General features: G+C 44.4%; 2 protein-coding genes across 2 annotated transcripts; one reads left to right on the top strand and one right to left on the bottom strand.

Moving 5' to 3' along the window:
- Window positions 1-915: 915 nt before the first annotated feature.
- mfsd9 (major facilitator superfamily domain containing 9) lies at window positions 916-6,116 on the top strand. Its single transcript, XM_035604089.2, has 6 exons — window positions 916-1,287; window positions 2,725-2,812; window positions 3,525-3,568; window positions 4,381-4,510; window positions 4,623-4,832; window positions 4,914-6,116. Exons 1-6 carry the CDS (start codon window positions 1,213-1,215, stop codon window positions 5,780-5,782), a joined length of 1,416 nt encoding a protein of 471 aa, XP_035459982.1. The 5' UTR covers window positions 916-1,212; the 3' UTR covers window positions 5,783-6,116.
- A 145-nt stretch (window positions 6,117-6,261) lies between these two features.
- Window positions 6,262-16,649, bottom strand: slc9a2 (solute carrier family 9 member 2). Its single transcript, XM_035604088.2, has 13 exons — window positions 16,171-16,649; window positions 15,759-15,973; window positions 15,388-15,636; window positions 12,032-12,282; window positions 11,731-11,948; window positions 11,386-11,585; window positions 11,139-11,228; window positions 10,984-11,054; window positions 9,597-9,764; window positions 9,373-9,478; window positions 8,231-8,347; window positions 7,923-8,013; window positions 6,262-7,238 (listed from the first exon to the last, which is right to left on the bottom strand). Exons 1-13 carry the CDS (start codon window positions 16,433-16,435, stop codon window positions 6,805-6,807), a joined length of 2,475 nt encoding a protein of 824 aa, XP_035459981.1. The 5' UTR covers window positions 16,436-16,649; the 3' UTR covers window positions 6,262-6,804.
- Between the last annotated feature and the right edge of the window lie 858 nt (window positions 16,650-17,507).

Raw genomic sequence — 17,507 nt, 5'->3', positions numbered from 1 at the left:
AAAATTACACAGAACAATTCACAAGCAGCACACATCAGCAAAAACACATACACCCTCAATATAAACAGTGGTGACCTGGATCCTAAAAGATGTTATAAAGAAAGCTGGATTAAAAACATTCTTTAGTTACTATTAGTCAGAGTGAGTGGAGGGAAACCTGTGGTTTATTAGCATCTTAGGGGAATATTTAGCAGTGAACCTTCATGTAGACACTGGCTAATTTACACACTGACGTGACCCAGGCCTCTCTCATCCACTCCTCTCTCTCTCAGTGTGTGTGTGTGTGTGTGTGTGTGTGTGTGTGTGTGTGTGTGTGCGTGTGCGTGTGCGTGTTTGTGTGTGTGTGTGTGTGCGTGTGTGTACATACATATGTTTGCATTTGAGTATAACTTTCTCCCATTTAAACCTCGGACCATAGTCCAAAACTTCATTTTCACAGTACCACTCAGAGAGTTGATTGGCGTTGTTCAACAATTTGTGTCTCATGAAGTTAAAAATATAGTACAGTACGTTGGAGGTGCATCGTATCTTATCTTCAGCTACAATCTTAAAACTCTTTTTTCTAGAGAGGATTTCCAATATTACAGAAAGATACTGGTATTTGAGTGCTGCTGCCATTAAGATGAAAATAATTTCATTTGACTGTGGTGTCAATAATGTTCCACCACCAGTTTGTCCAGCAGGTGGTGAGAGAGTGGCCACACTCTCTGTTACTCTACAGCAAAAACACTTACTTATGAATTATTTTTTTTTTTTAAATCTTCATCGCAAATGAAAAAGTACATAATATACAGAGTATCGTACAAGGGTATACAAACCCGTATACAAAGAACACATAAATAACATTTAAATTTATTCACGAATTACCATTTCCGGGACGCAGCTCTGTGACGTCAGCGGACGAGACCATCTGTCGCGGAAGTCGTGGGGGAGTCCGACCGGAAGACCGGGACGTCTCAGCTCGTGAGAAGCGAACCGTGTCTCGTTCAGTCAACATTATCGACGGGCTCGGATTGTGCACTTGCTCTTCCACATCCGGCGTGTCGGCGCAGATGGACCCGAGCCCGGCGCCGCTGCTCGCCGCCCCTGAGCCGTGAAACGCCCACCGCCGGGACGGAGACGAGACGCGGTTTGGGGTTGTTCTTTTTTGATCTGCGGAGCGGAAGAGCTGCTCCGCTTCGGCCGCAGCCGCCGAGCTGTCACAGCGGGAGGATGAGCGACCACCGGAGTCTCAAACCGAGAGGACGAACGAGGATCGTGCAGTGCATCTACGTGGTGGGCTTCATGGTGAGTGCAGCTTTCATAGGTCGAAGGTGCGATGTCCAAGATAAATCATAAATAAATAAATAAGGAAGTATGTGTCAGAGCTGCTTCCGACGTTCAGAGATGTGCAGGTCGCAGGTGTTTTGCGTTAGAATAAAATAAAAGTAAAGTCAGTGAGAAGTTTTTGAACATGCACACAAGATGAGAAATGTTCTTCATGGTTTAAAAACATATATATATATATATATATATATATATATATATATATATATATATATATATATATATATATATATATATACTTTTAATATTATTTTCATAACATTTTCATTGTGTGGTAAAGGCAACGAGGATGAGTTAAATTGCAGTCAAATTAAAGGCGATTAAAAATATATATATTGGATAAATTCACAGATCAGGCAATAAACGTATCTCAGATTTGTTAGAATTTAAATGCACGAGGTCTTCATTTCAAACTTAACATCTTGCATTGTTCATTTAATCTTTTCCCAGAATTAGTTTATTAGTTCAGGAGTTTCAGAGTCAACAGACCAAATCTTAAATGTGATACTCACCTGCAGAGAGATGTTAAACCTGTTCATTTAAGAAAAAGAAAAAAGAAATACAATGCTATAAAAAACATTCACTGGATATTTTAAAAAATTATGGAAATCAGGACATGAAAGTATCAAGTATAAGGCCTGTATAAACTCAGAGAATTACTGTCTGTGTGCAAGTACATCGAAAATACTGTGTCAATCCGTGTCATGTAAGGTACACACACTTTTGGTTCATCTGGGTATTTTTGCATTGCGTCATTCAAAACAGGTCTTCAGGTCTCGCTGCTACATAAGTGAGGTGTATAGAAGATGGCAGGTTGTTTTGACACTTCCGATTGTATTGAGGTGAGCCTCTTTAACGCGTCACTGTCAGTAAAATATGTTGCAGGGAACTAGACTAGACAATCCCATTGTAAAAGTGATCATAATTGATCTAAAGGCAGTTCTGCCTATTTCTAAATATGGCGAGAATCTGAATATTTGTTTTAAGAGACAACTTGCAGTCACTTTAGAGGAAAGGAGGCTGAAAAAAAATCCTCTGGGTAGCTCACATTTTATGCACAGGAGCAGACGGAGAATGTTGGGGGCAGTGACGCTGCAGAACGTTAAGCAATTAGTGTGATTGGTTGAACGCTGGTGGACAACTGTATGAATTGCTGTGTGACTCGAATCAAGAGTTTGGCAAGAGTCGCTTTGAACTGAGCAATGAAGACAAACAGGATGAGCCAAGGACTTTTCTGTGGATTTCGCAAACACTGTCTGCGCCCAACACTTGTCTGATTTCCATGTGGTCGCCTCGGTGTGTGGTTCAGTTTCTGTGATTAAAGAGAAAGGCTTATTGCATCTGGTCTCAGTCCCGCTCCCCCTCACTCTTTCTCCTTCGCCTCCTCGCTTTCTTTAGGATTTGTTCGGGGTGAGCATGATCATCCCGCTGCTGAGCCACCATGTGAAGGCTCTTGGAGCCGGTCCCACAGTGGCCGGTATAGTAGGTAAGTTGTGTTCAACTTGTATAGCAGCAGATGTTGGGTCCCTGGAGTGATATAATAATCAATGCACAATTAGATATCAACCTGGAAAGCTTTGGAAAACTCTTACATCCAAATACTTATCTGCTTGCAAGAGTGAAGGCAGCCACGAAGACACATAACACTGCTAACTAAACATTTTAATAAAAACATTATAATATTTTTTTTCCAACAGTATATATTAGTCCCAAAATTATAAGTTTTGAATTAATGAACCAAGCAAATACATGAAACAGGCAAAAACAGAAACACTACACGTTGCACAAAACAAAACAGAACTGTTTCTTAATTTGCTTGTGTTTTTGTCTATTTGCATGTGTTTTGTTTTTGATATGTAAAGTTGCGGTGTGAGGGGCAGAGTTCTCAGGGGGCTGCCATACTTACGTACAAATTGGTGGGACCAAACAAGAAATTTCCACACGTCAATTTGGGCTCTAAGAAGTTGTGATTCATATTTTAGAACATTTTCTTGTCATTTTAAAATGTACATGATTAATAAACTTGTATTAAAATGATGGAGACATACATTGATGATATCAGAATCATAGTTAGGTTTTGACTAGCCTGCGTCTCATACTGGTTGGTGAGAACAACAGCATTATCACTCAGATGCTCATGTATTACTAACTATGTTATATTAATAACATGAATTCAAACAAATGTCAAACTGTTGCAGTGTCTACATACGGGATCTTACAGTTCTTCTCAAGCACAATAGTCGTAAGTATTGACTTGGTTTCCCTCTTTCCGTCTCTAACGCTCTTGTTCGGTCTCTCCTGCTTGACAAGGCGTGCTCACAGTTTGTGGCCAACACGGTCGCATTCCATGTCATCTCCGGTATTTCATGAAAACAATAAACAGTGGCCGTTTTAAGTCGATTGTGGTCACACAATATAGCTAGTCTGTGCGTATTCACACAGGCAGGCAAGCCCCAGACACCTCCTGAACACTGAGCAGACCTTACATTCCGCATAGTATGATAAAATATCAAAGTATGAGTGCTCTAACCACATTCAAGCTGTTAGGAAGTTACTCAAAAAGAAGTGCACAGAACTCTAAAATGAGCCTGGCATCTGATGTGAGAGTCTCGGCCCTCCACAGCTCTCTCCTGCTGCCCACAAGCGCCTGAAATTGTCTTAATTCCCAGGGGTCATGCGACAAATTAACCGGATAAGGAGTCATCTGTTGATTCCCTTGTGCAGACCAGCTGAATCCTGATAAACGTACTGATACATGAACAGCTGGGTGTCTATGATAAGCCCACCCGGCTACATGCGGAGCACAGTAAACTCAATTGGTCCTAATTTCATTATTTTGTCAGATGGTTATATATGTGCAAGGAGGGGGCAAGAATCCAATAAAGTCTTGTAACAGCCCAGGCTGCTGAGTTAAGAGGGAACGCAGGGAACGCAGGGTTCATGCTTCTTTCACTCATCTGATCTTTCAAAGTCGGGACAAAAAAAACCAACAACCTGTTTAATTTGCTGGGATTTGGTCTTGTGGTTACGTGTCATTTCCTGTGTGTTTGGCAGGGCAGCTGGAGTGACGTGGTGGGACGGAGGTACTCTCTGCTCACCTGTCTGCTGCTGACCGCTCTGGGCTACGGCCTGCAGGGGATGTCCACCAGCATCGCTCTGTTTGTCCTCGCACGGATACCTGTGGGTAAGTTGGACCACTGTCCGAAAATAGGTGGCAAGTTGTGTTGTTGCTAAATGAACCATTTTGTCTTGTTTCAGTAAATTACTACTTATTCCCTGTGTGTTCTGTGTCTCAGGGCTTTTCAAGCACTCCCTGTCCATCTGCAGAGCCCTGCTGTCAGACCTGGTGTCTGAGTCAGAGCGCCCTCTGGTGATGGGACACTTTAACGCAGCCTCCAGCGTCGGCTTCATCCTGGGACCTGTGGTGGGGGGCTACCTCACCGAGCACGAAGGGGGCTTTTACACCTCCTCCTTTACGTGTGCGGCCATCTTCCTCATTAACGCAGGTGGGTTTGGAAATGGGAGGAAAATTTAATACAGAACAGAAAAAAAGTATTCATCTGACTTGGTGTGTTTATCGATTCCAGGACTGGTATCGATGCTACCATGGAGCGAGACATTAGTTCAACGGAATGACACTAACTCCAGCAACAACCCGAGTAAACGTTGTCACGACGACCACTGTAATAAGTCTGTACTGAATGGTTCCCATGCAAATAGACACCACGCACTTCTAGCAGGAGACACTCTACCAGGCTCCAAAGCTCCAGGGAGGCGCCAAGGTGGTCTCCGGTGGAGGGAGGTGTCTCTGCTCCAGCCTGCCTGGAGACAGCTGTCGTCGGTGGGCTCCAAGATAAACACGGTGGCCTCCTCCGACATGTGGGACCTGTTCCTCGTGCGTCTTTTGATGGGCATTGCGATCATGCTCTACTACAGTAACTTCTCGCTGGCCATGGAGGAGCGCTTTTCACTCAGACCAAAGACGACGGGTTATCTGATCAGCTACAGCAGCACCCTGGGGGCCCTGGCTGGGTTCCTGGTGGGGCCGGTCACGCAGCTCTACAGGAATAACATGCCTGCTCTGCTGCTTCACTCCACGGTGCTCACATGTTCACTTATTTTCCTCTATGCCGCTGCGCCCAGTGTCTGGCAGGTGCTCCTTTCCTCCACCTTCTTTGCCATTTCCACCACCATCGGACGGACATGTATCACAGACCTGGAGCTGCAGAGGGGAGGGGTCCAGGCCAGCGGGACTCTGATTGGTGCCGGGCAGTCGGTCACAGCTGTGGGTCGCGTCGTGGCTCCCCTCCTTTCTGGTCTTGCTCAGGAGTTCAGCCCTTGTGGTCCCCCAAGTCTGGGAGTGGTCCTGGCTCTAGCAGCTGTAGGTCTGCTGCTCATCAGGATCCCCAAATGGGACGAGAGGGGGATGACAAAAACAGCCAAACACGGAAACTGAATACCTTCAAAATTATGACAAGAACTCCACATCCACCAGTCAGAGAAGTGCACTTATTTGTGAGAGGCCAGTTGTGAAGGACTAATAGTGGGAACCATGTGACCCACTTCAGCATGTCTCTTGACAATGTGCCTTTTTGCTGACAGATTTGTGGGTCAAAATGACTCGTCGCCACCAGCAGTCCTTCTTTGGGAGAAGGGATTCACAAATTAAGAGCAGCACTTTTGTTCACGCCAAAAGGTCACAAGGAACAATCAATGTTTTGTATGTTTGAGTCCATGATGTATTGAATTCTATGATAACGTAAAATAAATGCTGGCAGTGAACACGTTAACATTCAACTTTGTCATGAATATTGTACACAGACTTCCCATCTCTTCTTCCTCTTTGGACGGTTCCTTTCACATTTCTAAAGTCATATTCACGGTTTTAACCAGATCACTTGAAAGCTTCTTTCTACAGCAGAGAAAAATTTATTAACGGGATTAAGAAAACGGTTACAAGGTGTTCCCAGATTTGTGGGATCCATGACTGTAACAGGCACACAAGTTTACTTGTACTGCACAGCAATAAAAACGTGTATCCTCAATCATACAGCCGTAACAGACATCAGGCAATATCTGTACAAAAGACTATAATATTTACATGTAAAGAAACAGAGAAATAGACACAATAAAAAAAAGGTTTAACTTACATCGCCTTTGAACATTTTTTTTAAAAATCCTACGGAAAGATAAGAATTAAAAAAAAACTACACAAAGCGTCAGAATGATTCACTGTTCACAGTTCATACTCAGTTCCTCCACTATAGTGCACTGTGCTCTTCTGAGATCTGACTTCTGTCCATTTTGGCTCATTTTAAAGTTGGTCCATCTCTATGAAGAAATGACTGCATCTCCACTGATAACTGACTTTACGCAGTATGAACACACAGTTACATCTCGAGGCCCTGGGGCTGCTCGAGAACCCGCGACTCAGTCTGCAGCAGTCCAGCTGCCGCTGAATGCCCAAGGAAACAACTTTTACATCTTCTTCGGGTTCCACTGCGGCCGCTTGAGCAGAGGGTTTCGTGTCGCCACGTTGTCTCTGGGTTCAGCAGCCCAGGCAGGAGGTCGAGAGGAAGGCTGCTCCTCCTGCTGCCGCTCCTCCTCTTCTGCTGCTGCTTCCTGACGCACATTTGTAAAGTCGTCAGCTGAGCCGTTGTCATCGTCAGCAGAGGGGGTGATGTGACGGCGAGGAGCAGGCACACGGGAACCACTGGAGGAGGAGTTTGTTCTGCCACGCCCCGGCCTGCCCCTCTCACCTCGGCCTTCGTTCAGAACGTCAACAGAGGACACTTCTGTGAGGGTATCGAGCCTCTGCAGGGGCATCATGGCTCTGGAGGAGGAGCGCGCTGGCTGGCCAAACCGAGAGCGTTTGGAGGGGTAGGCCACCTCGGACATGGTTTCCTGATCATCTGGAACAGGAAAAATTCTATTTTTAAGTATGTTGAACCATGCCATCACGCAACATTGTATTTTGTACATCTGCACAAAGACAAAGTGTTTGTTGGCACAAGAGTTTAACCTTAAACCTGTAAATCTCATCAGTCCCGGTCATCATAAACTCATGCTTTGCACATTTTGCTGACAAACATTTTTCAATCCTGCAGAATTTAATTTGAACTCCAGTTTTTAATGAAGCCAAATCAAAACGCACAGGAAATCAAATATGTCAGGCTGAATTTGTGGGACATGCATCAACACACTGATGTTCAGCAGGTTTAATATTTACCATATTCATCATCAAATTTCAGGATGCTAACATTTGCTAACCAGCAGGTATGCAGTCATGAACCAAACTGTTTGACAAATTAAAATTAGAAATGAAAACTCTAGCTCCATGAAAATCTGGAACTTTATGCAAATAAACAACTGAGCAAGTTCCCCTCAGTGAAAATGGCCGTGAGATATGTTCAAAAGCTGCGGAAAAAAGGCCAAAAAGTGAACCTTGAATTTAAAATATTTCATCACAGAATATACAGTATTCCATACTGCTGTACATTGTGGAATAACGTGTTTCCAACCTTAAATCTAACTAAAGAAAAATGAATGGGGAGATCTGGAGGTTGCGGGTTAACAGTAGGTTTAAGAGCCTTTACCTGCATAGCTCAGTCTCTCAGGGGGAAACAATTTTGAGTCGAGACTCTGCCCAGCAGGAAGAGAGAAGTACTTCTGAGACTTGGGCACCGCCTGAAAACAACACGTGAGTAACACAGCAGATTAGAGAGGAAGAATGGCGAGGAGGAGAACGACAAACAAGGCATGTGATAAAAGACTGTGACAATACGTTCATCTCAAAAGTTAACTAAACTGCTTCTTATGAGGCTCAATACCACTCCACTTTCGCCTGAGAGGCTGAGAACATGTGTAGTGAGTGTCGGCCGTAGTTACAGCGCTTCTCGCTTACCGATGTCTGAAAGCTGCCAGGTCGCAGGCTGCGGCGGATGCTCGCATGGCGTCTGATCAGTATCTCTTTGGTTTGGGCGTCATTGGGCAGGGCGTGCTTACCCGTGAAGGCCACCGTCTGAAAATGCGACAACACAAAAAGGCACACGATACAACGTTACGCACACATCACACAGCAGGCGCAGGGAAAACGTCCATGTCAAGAATCCCACCATCTTCCATGTTGATCTGTTATCATTTCACTCAAGCTGGAGCCTCCAGGTGAGTATCACCTCCCGACAGAGGAGGCGATGAAGGTGGAGGCACACGGACAGTCGAGATGCTTCGAGAGGGACCGGCATTCTTCAAAGATCACATTACTCAACCAAAACTGGCCCCACCTGTTTGAGCTGCGAGGGTCCGCGTCTCTGTTTGAACTTAGCGTGCCGCAGTCACTCGTCACTGTCAACATAGTTGTCAATGTCCTGCAGCTATTACACGCAGACCTCTAACAAACATAACCGCCTTTCGCGGTAGCCATTGCTCTTTAGAGGAACGCTTTCATGTCAACAGAAAGCAGCATGTCAAAATGTTGAGAGAAAAGGAAACACTTTTAAAATTCTGCTCTGTTAAGATCACAATGATTTGAAACACCGTTTTTTGATGCAACAACTCTGAATGTGATAGGGTTTTTAAAAGACGGCACACACACACACACACACACACGACTCACGGCCTTTGTCTCACGCTCAAAACGCAGCTCACGTGTTTGTGCGAGAGCGGAGGGGCGGGGTGGGAGACTTGAAAAGACGGGCCTATTAAGATAATCAGACAACACGTCAACCCCCAAGAGCAGAAGCGCATGCTCTCTATTTGTCTACACATCAAAGCGTCTCTCAGGGCCTCCCCTGTGATGTCACGTCACTAATGGAAAAGTACAGTCGTCCACAGTCTGTGTCTATGCAAACAGCACCAAGTTCCTGTGTGTAGAGGAATCACAGTGGACTGAGGAGAGCATCAGCGAAAATCTATGAGTCTAGGAAGTGAAAATGCAATGATACAGAATTATACAGTATCATAAAACTGATAAACTAAGTAAAAATACAAATACTTCAGCAATGTGGTGCATAAAACAGAAAAGAAAAAACATTTTCATCATCTCACCCGTTGCCTGATCTTGTACATGTTCTTGGACAGGATGTCATGCATGTTCTTCAGGTCGCCAGCCATGAACTTCCTCTTAGGTTTAGCAGAGCTTTTCTTTTCCTCACTAAAAAATTAGACAAAAATGGAGATTAAAAAGCAGATATTAATATAGAATATACTGTTGATCGGGACAAACGATAACAAAGTGGTTGGATAGTCAGAGTAACGTAGAGGTTTCGTACTAGAGAGAGACTTTAGACGGAGCGGCACTGATGTCTCCCGACACCGTGTCCAGGATCTCCATGGCGTTCTGCAGCTCCAGCTTCTTGTACAGAGCCACAATACTGGACTCGGCGCGACTGTCCCGGATCAGGATCCTACGCAGGATTCGATTGTTGAATTTCATGAACCTGAAATTGAGATTAAAAAGATTGCACTGATGTCAGAAGAAGGATTGTGTACGGATCGTCAACTTGTATATATAGATATGTTGTGAGGGAAAACTTGCTGAGTGAAGGATTCTTTCTTTTTCCCCCAGAGGCGGATGATGTCTTAAACAGAAGATTTATCCTTAATACCGGACGCAACAGGGAGCCTGGGCCAATGAGCCGTACAGCAAGTTAACAGATCTGAGCCGACCTAGCCAAAGGGAGTATTGTAACCTTAAGAATACCATTAGTCTTCATGTGGAGCTACTCCATTGGACACATACTGTATATACCATTGTTGTGTTTTCTCCATCGGCCTCCAAGAACAGCAGAATACATTCTCGCAGAGATATATTGTACCTCATTTGACCTCCTAACTCCCACAGTATGGATACTAAAACGGGGAGGGTGCAGACGCACAAACCTTCTTGCTGCCTGTTCCCGCCATGTTTTGACTGCTTCAACTTAAAAATCTACAAGACTGAGACTTGAGGAACCAGTCTCACCAGACAAACATGAAGAAAGTGTCAACAAAGCCAAGAGGGGGGAGGGAGGAAAACTGCAAGACTGGAGAGAAAAGGAGGGATGGGATGAAGGAAGAAGTGGAAACAATAGAATAAAGAAAGACGGTGTCTGCTGTCCCATGTAAAATAATCTGTATTCGCTCAAATAAACAATATTTAAGTTGTCTAACAATGCAAGTCATTTTCTGTAACATTAAGTGTATGGATACTTTATTATACCTACAACGCTAAACATGTGTAAAATGAAAGGCTCTGATATATTTTGTGTGGAGGAGGCAAGTTTAATACGTCAAACTACCACGAATAACTTCACAAACACATTTCAGAGCTTTAGGAAGAAAGACAAGACGGCGGACGCTGAACACGACACCTAAATCTGAACGTCTTTCAAAGTTCCCACACGGTCCCAGTGTGAACAATGGCATTGTCAAACAAAACCACAAAGAGGGGAAACTCAAAGCGGGTGAACTAAACCTGCCGTCTCTCTTCCAGTTCCCCTGCAGATTATTTCCTCTTTAGTTTTATTCACATGAAGCAGCTGAGCCGTGAGAGGTTTACGGTGAAGTGAGCCATGTGTACATTTAGCAGGCTACTCATGACTGTAAAGAAGAAATATCCGTTAAGTGAACTGTGACTTTTTGCTGAGCAGAATGAACAGAAACGGGAAAAGTTCTTACTTGTCCTTCCAGTAGAAGTGGCTCCACTGTCCACAGAGGTCCTCTATGCCCGATATGGTGTGCTCCATGAGCTGAGGGCAAAGAGAGAGCTGTGACCACCGTTCGCAACAACAATCCGTCAATTGCATAAAGAATAATCACAAGCCGCGTCATACCCTGCAGTGGATCTCCACGTTGATGGTGTCAAGATTGCGGTTGGTTCTGCGGACATTGATGAACTCGATCAAAGGACGGATACTGATGCCCTGTGGAGAAGAGGACGATAAAAGATTTCAGATTCAGGAGGACCCAGAAAAAAACATGATTGATCTTATGCAGACTTCTTCAATAAGACAAAAACACCAACAGCATAAGAGGCAAATTATTTTTACAGCACGCAACGGGGCAAAACGCTTTGAATACCTGCAGAAACACGGTGAAGAGGATGATGGCGATGGTGGCCGTGATGAAAAGCTGCTTGCGGCCGATGCTATCGGGAAGCGTGAAAGCTAGGGCGAATGAAATTGCACCTCGCAGGCCGCCGTAGGCCATACCAAACTGATCTTTCATTTGGAAGGGGATGGTGCGGAAAGGGTTAATGATCTGCGTCAGCACCAGGACACCTGGGAGGGAAGAATAAGATGTTATGATAAGATGTCATCATGTTTTTTCAGTTGTATTGTGAGCAAGATTAATTAGCAGCGCTGATCAGTATTTTCAGATTAACAATATATCTACAAGGCAGACAAACAAAACCCCTCCGCTCACCAAGACCTCTCCACACAAAGGCAAAGAGCAGCGTGCACAGGATGTAGCCCCAGTTCCACTCGTGTTCCGTTGTTATCGTGACGACCCCGAGGAAGAAGAAGATGAGGGTCTCGGAGATGCAGCCCAGCATCTTGACCACGTGGCGGATGGTCGTGCAGGAACGCTGGGAAACATTTTCCTCCACATAGTATTTCATGGTGAGGGCACAGGTGACGATGCTGCAGAAGAACACACAGACGGCTGTTATTTTTGTAGAACACAAAAATGTTTGGACGTGTAAAACATTTTTAAATCTACTCACGCCATGATGGATGAGATGGCGAAGAGCTCGGCCACCAAATAGGCCAGGTAGCTGTACATGAATATGAAGAGGGGCTCGATCTCTCGGACCTTGGAGGTGAATCTCGTGGTGAAGGCGGCCACGAAGCCAAACAGAATGCCGAAGCCCATCCCACCGAGACCGACCACGAAGAACCTCGCCACCCCGAGGAAAACGTCCACCGGCTCCACCACCGGCATGTCCGCCACAAAGCTGAACATGTTGTACAGCACCTGAAAACACGTGTGAACATATGTTACATACACACGCACAAACCCTTCGTGAAAACACACATACTCTTACTTATGCACAGCTTTTTGAATGCGAGCACGTGCACAAAGGGCCCTCGCATCGCAGTCAGAGGTCATAGGGTGGTGTCAGGGGCTGCGGCCTCTTATTACACGGTTCCAGATAAGAGAGTGATTTATTGAAATATTTACTCTGCACTGTTTGCAATTTGATAATCTCATTTCACCAAGCACAGTGAATGACTCATGGACAGAGCGACCGGTTTAGTTCCATTTTCCTGCCGTCCTGTGAGTACAGTGGATGAAGTCAGCATTTTCATTATATCTAGAAGGTGTTACAAGAAGATCTGACTGCACACATTAACGCACATTACATTTTTGAAGACTATAATTGATCAATACTGGAAACAATGTGAAAGGTTCACAGTGCACAACACTCTGAGTACACTCAAAAGAGAAAATGTGGTGATATTCCATATTATTATTCACAAATCCCTTCTTTTTTTTAAAAATCTATGACTTGTTTCTGTATCAAGGGTTGAATGATAGTCAATGCCAGATTATTACTCTGTGCCACAGATTGTTTGTGACATATTCCTTCATCACACACACACACACACACAAACACACACACACACACACACACACACACACACACACACACACACACACACACACACACACACACACACACACACACACACACACACACACACACACACACACACACACACACACACACACACACACACACACACACACAGTCCTGTTGCTGTAGAGACTCATTAATGGACCAGATCTGCAACTTAAAGACGTCCAACAGCCTAAATCAGAATTTACTTCTGTTTGAGTAACATTTGCTAAGATCAACAGTGCCCGGCTGCTCTTTTCTAAAATATGAAGGTAAATATATTCGTGATTTTAAAAAATTCAATAAAAATTCCTACAAAATGGGGCACTTGGTCTTTTCGTGGGATTTGATGAAAACTACAAAACTATAAAACACCATCAGATAAGTTTTATTGAAGTGATCTGGTTTTGTTTGAGACAGGGTCTTGGCGTCAACTTGCAAATTGCCACCATGCTAGAATAAAAGATCCCTTAAACTGAATAATTATTTAGTAAAAAGGCTGATTTAAATGAGACTTTAATTCTCTGGGACTTGGGCAAAGAAGTCTTAGATCGTAGGAGAAAGATCGTGACAAGTTAAACTGATTCACCATCGTTATTGTGATAAGTAGGACAGAAACAATTGTCCATCTGAAACAGTGACAGCCCAACTTATTAAAAATATAACCGTCACGTCCTGTCACCTGTCACCAGCATTGCTCCTGGTAAATCAGAAGTGTTTGTGCTTCTGTCAAATAATACATTAAAAAAAACACCATTGTGCCGGCCGCGTCTGGACTCTCCCAGTCTCTCTGGGTAAATGTTTGTCTTCACCGTCTGCACCAGCCAATGTTACTGTGTACTAAACAAAAGGGCCACACCACACCAAAGCTAAGAGAAGGTTAAAGTAGGTTCTCGCAACATAAAAAAAGAGGCGAGGGGGAGAAATTTGAGCATGAGCTCACTGCAGTCAAATTTCAATGTGTGTGTGTGTGTGTGTGTTTTATCTCCTCCCATATAACCAAATTAACCGCTCACTTCAGAAACAGGTTTTGCAGCATCGAAGGAAATGGTGAGCGGCCCTGGACTCATGGGGACTCGTCTGTTTGTTTCTCTCCAAGAACATTCCCTCACTTCCGTTTCTGTATAATTTATCTGTAGGGGGAAACTTGCCCGTGCACCGACGCTTTCCCCTCCCACACATTGTGTTCTCATACATGTATACGACAAGAGAAAAAGGAGGGGGCAAACAATCTGCACAGTGTCTTGCGAAACCCGAGCCGAGCCTTTAGTGTGAAAGAATAGAAAAATGTTCAGACGACACAATAGTGAATGTGTCGTTTAGTATTCTTGAAAATCAAGGTCCCAAGCAGGTTCTGACAAGGTAGATAAGATAACAGCGGCCTCTGTAATAAACTACATGTGCGTGATGCTCTGTGTAATGATCAGATATATCTGCTCTTTTTGTGGGACTGATATTGATCAGTAATTGCAATTTTTTTCCTCCTGATTGCAAGTTTATCGGGGAAAGGAGTTTTTTATTCAAATCAATAACTCCTTGCAGACAAATATTATTCTTGAGAGCTTTCAACCAAGTTTTCAACCATATAATAAATACAGTGAAACTGTTTTCACAAATATTTTAAATGACATTTGCCTGAATTATGATTTATTGAATGATTCAGGGAGTCTTACTCTCGGATCTTAAAATACTTCTAGGTAGACAGGGGGTTACATCGTCAACAATGGCGAACACGATTCTGAAAGATCCCCCGTGAAGTTCAGAAGCCCACATGGATCAGATCTTGGGCCCCCTTCCTTTTCAACTTTTGCCTGAGTCGCCTTGGTAAAATAGTTATGCTGATGACACTCAGATTTAAGCACTTTCATCAAACGACCGTGGCCTTTCGTCTGTGCCTAGTGATGGTAAAAAAATATGGAGGAAACTAAACTCGCTTGGTCTGATCTAGGCCCAAAATATATTGCTGGTATGTTTATTGAGTATGAGCCGAGGAACGAACTGGTCAACTAGCCCAGTGCCCGGGCCTGGTGAAACTGCCATCAGCCATTTTGCTGCCCAACAGCCCTCGGAGTAAAGATACGTCGCACATGTAACTGTTTTTAAAACTTTAAGACTTTTCATTTCCCCTCTGCATTATGCACACTCAGATTTATGGTACATGTATTTATCTCCTGTATTTATATTAGTGTGCGTAGTTCATTCATTCATTCATACATTCATTCGTCAATTCATTAAGATATGATGCTTGTAAAGCACTTTGAATGAGCTCCATGTATAATAAGGATGCCTTGCCTTGCTCTTGGATGTTTTCATAACAAGCAGTAGCCCAGGGGTATCCAGGGCAGGCAAACATGTTGCAGCAAGTCACACAGCCCAGAGAGCAGGGAACTCCAATCTGCACAGATTCAGCCTTTTTTTTTTTCTTCCCCACCGGCCTCTGTCTGAGCTAAAAAACTCACCACAGTGACGGCATCATTGAAGAGGCATTCCCCGAACACCACGATGTAGAGCTGCTCGTTCACGGACACGTCCTCGAACACGCTCAGCACGGCCACCGGGTCCACGGCCGAGATGATGGTGGCGAACAGCAGGTTCTCCTGGAGGTTGAGGTCCTGGACGCCGAAAGCCTCAATCTGGCATATGGCGAACAGAGACATGCCGATGCCGATGCTGTTCCACAGAGTCCCCACCACTGCAAACCACAACACCTGCGCACACACACACACACACACACACACAAGTGAACGTCAAGTTAGTTGTGTGTTTGTGTGTGTAAGGACAAGAGGTTGAATCTGTTTTGAGAGACATCAGTGGCCGATGTGTGACGCACCGTGCCGATGTTCTCAAAGAAGGGCCTGGTGGGCATGAAGTAGCCCGAGTCGAGGACGATGGGGGGCAACATGTAGAGGAAGAAGACGGTGCTGGAGAGCACGGCGGGGGGCTCCTCGTGGACTGAGTGCATGATGCCCCCCACGATCAGACCGACGCTGATCAGCAGGCACGACTCCGGCACCCAGATGGTGATCTTGTGGTACACATGGAAACCTGAGAGAAGAGATCGTGTGACCTTAACCAGTTGTCCAAAAACAGTATGGCTGACATGAGAGAGACGCATCCTCTGCCTGTGAGGAGCTCCCCTGCACGCCTCTCTGAAAGAGGGTCACAGATCCTATATTTCAACATAGCATAACAATACCCTCACCTCAAGTGTCAATAAAAATCCCCCGTTCCACTGCACTCACCAATCTTTGCGAATGAAGCCAGCAGCACCCACAGAGTGATCTCGAAGGGGATCTGTATCCTGGGATAATCCATGGTAAAGACCGGTAAGTTGGACTTGGGTCCGTCTGGATACGCCTGGGGGACATCGTCGGGCTTTACCGGGGGCACGAGCGTGACACCGCCGGTTGGTTTGGGAGGGATCTCTCCCCTGGATCCATGCAGAAAACTCAACACTGTGAAAACGAGGAATAAAAGTCCTCTTCGTGTGAGGAAGCCTAAATCCATTTTTTTTTTTTTTTTGGCAGAGCACCTTGCGCAGCGATTCAAACGAATGTCGAGATTCAATCACTCCATCTAATTTCGCAAACGAAGAAAAAGTTGAGTCGAGGACAAACTTCCCTCAAAGTTTCCTCTGCGGCATGTTTTCATTCACGTCATCCGACTTGACTCTTCTGCAAGTGCTGATCGTGGCGCGTCTCCCTTCGCCACACCTGTGGTTCACCTGTGTGGTTCCAGAGTTCCGATACGGGGCAGGGCGCGGTCCCGGCCGCTGCTCTGATTGGTTGTCACCTGAAGCGGACTGGATGGGTGGGGCCGTGGTGTTTCTGTCAACCCTCCTTCAGTTTCGGTGACACCACCGCCGGCTCCCTGGCCCACACTGGTTTCAACTTTCAGTCGACATGCAGTTCTCCTGGTTCATGGATTAGGCCGCAGGCCGCAAATGATAAGGTGTCATGTGCCAGTTAAAAAAAAATATATGATGTGAAAGTATTAATATTATTAATTCATTTCTTCCTTTAAAGTTTGGATATCGTTGGATATCTCCTGATATGTTACGAGAGAGAACAGGTCAACAAGTGAAGAAAAAACATCCAATTGATCTGGACCACTGAGAGACCTGAGAGGCCTGAAAGGGAAGGAATGGAACGTGATTATTTGAAATGTTTTTGTGTGTATATATATATATATATATATGGTGGTTGAGCATCTCCAAAAGTGCAAATAGCATTTCATTATTTTTTCTTTTTTTCTTTTTTTGCGAAAGAACAAAAGGAACCTGCTGAAAAATAAAATGAGTTAAAAGCAGTCTCAATAAACCAAATGACCAAAATTGAGATATGAACTTTCATCGAAGTAAGACAAATCAATTGCTTTTTTTTCTTCTTCAAGACACAACTCCCTCTCAATCCAATTATTAGCACATTTCCATTAGCAATTCTGACTTGTCATACTAATGTTGAATTAGTATATTATTAGTATTATTATCAATGATGTTATAATTTCATGTCTCATTATTTTGATTCAGGGAGTCCCCTTGATGTAGATCGAAATTCAACAAATAACAAATTGTAGAGAA

The sequence above is a fragment of the Scophthalmus maximus genome, chromosome 14, assembly GCF_022379125.1.
Source record: "Scophthalmus maximus strain ysfricsl-2021 chromosome 14, ASM2237912v1, whole genome shotgun sequence".
Classification (NCBI taxonomy): Eukaryota; Metazoa; Chordata; class Actinopteri; order Pleuronectiformes; family Scophthalmidae; genus Scophthalmus; species Scophthalmus maximus.
The sequence above is the reverse complement of the archived record's forward strand: the minus strand, read 5'-3'. Positions and strand labels throughout refer to the sequence as shown.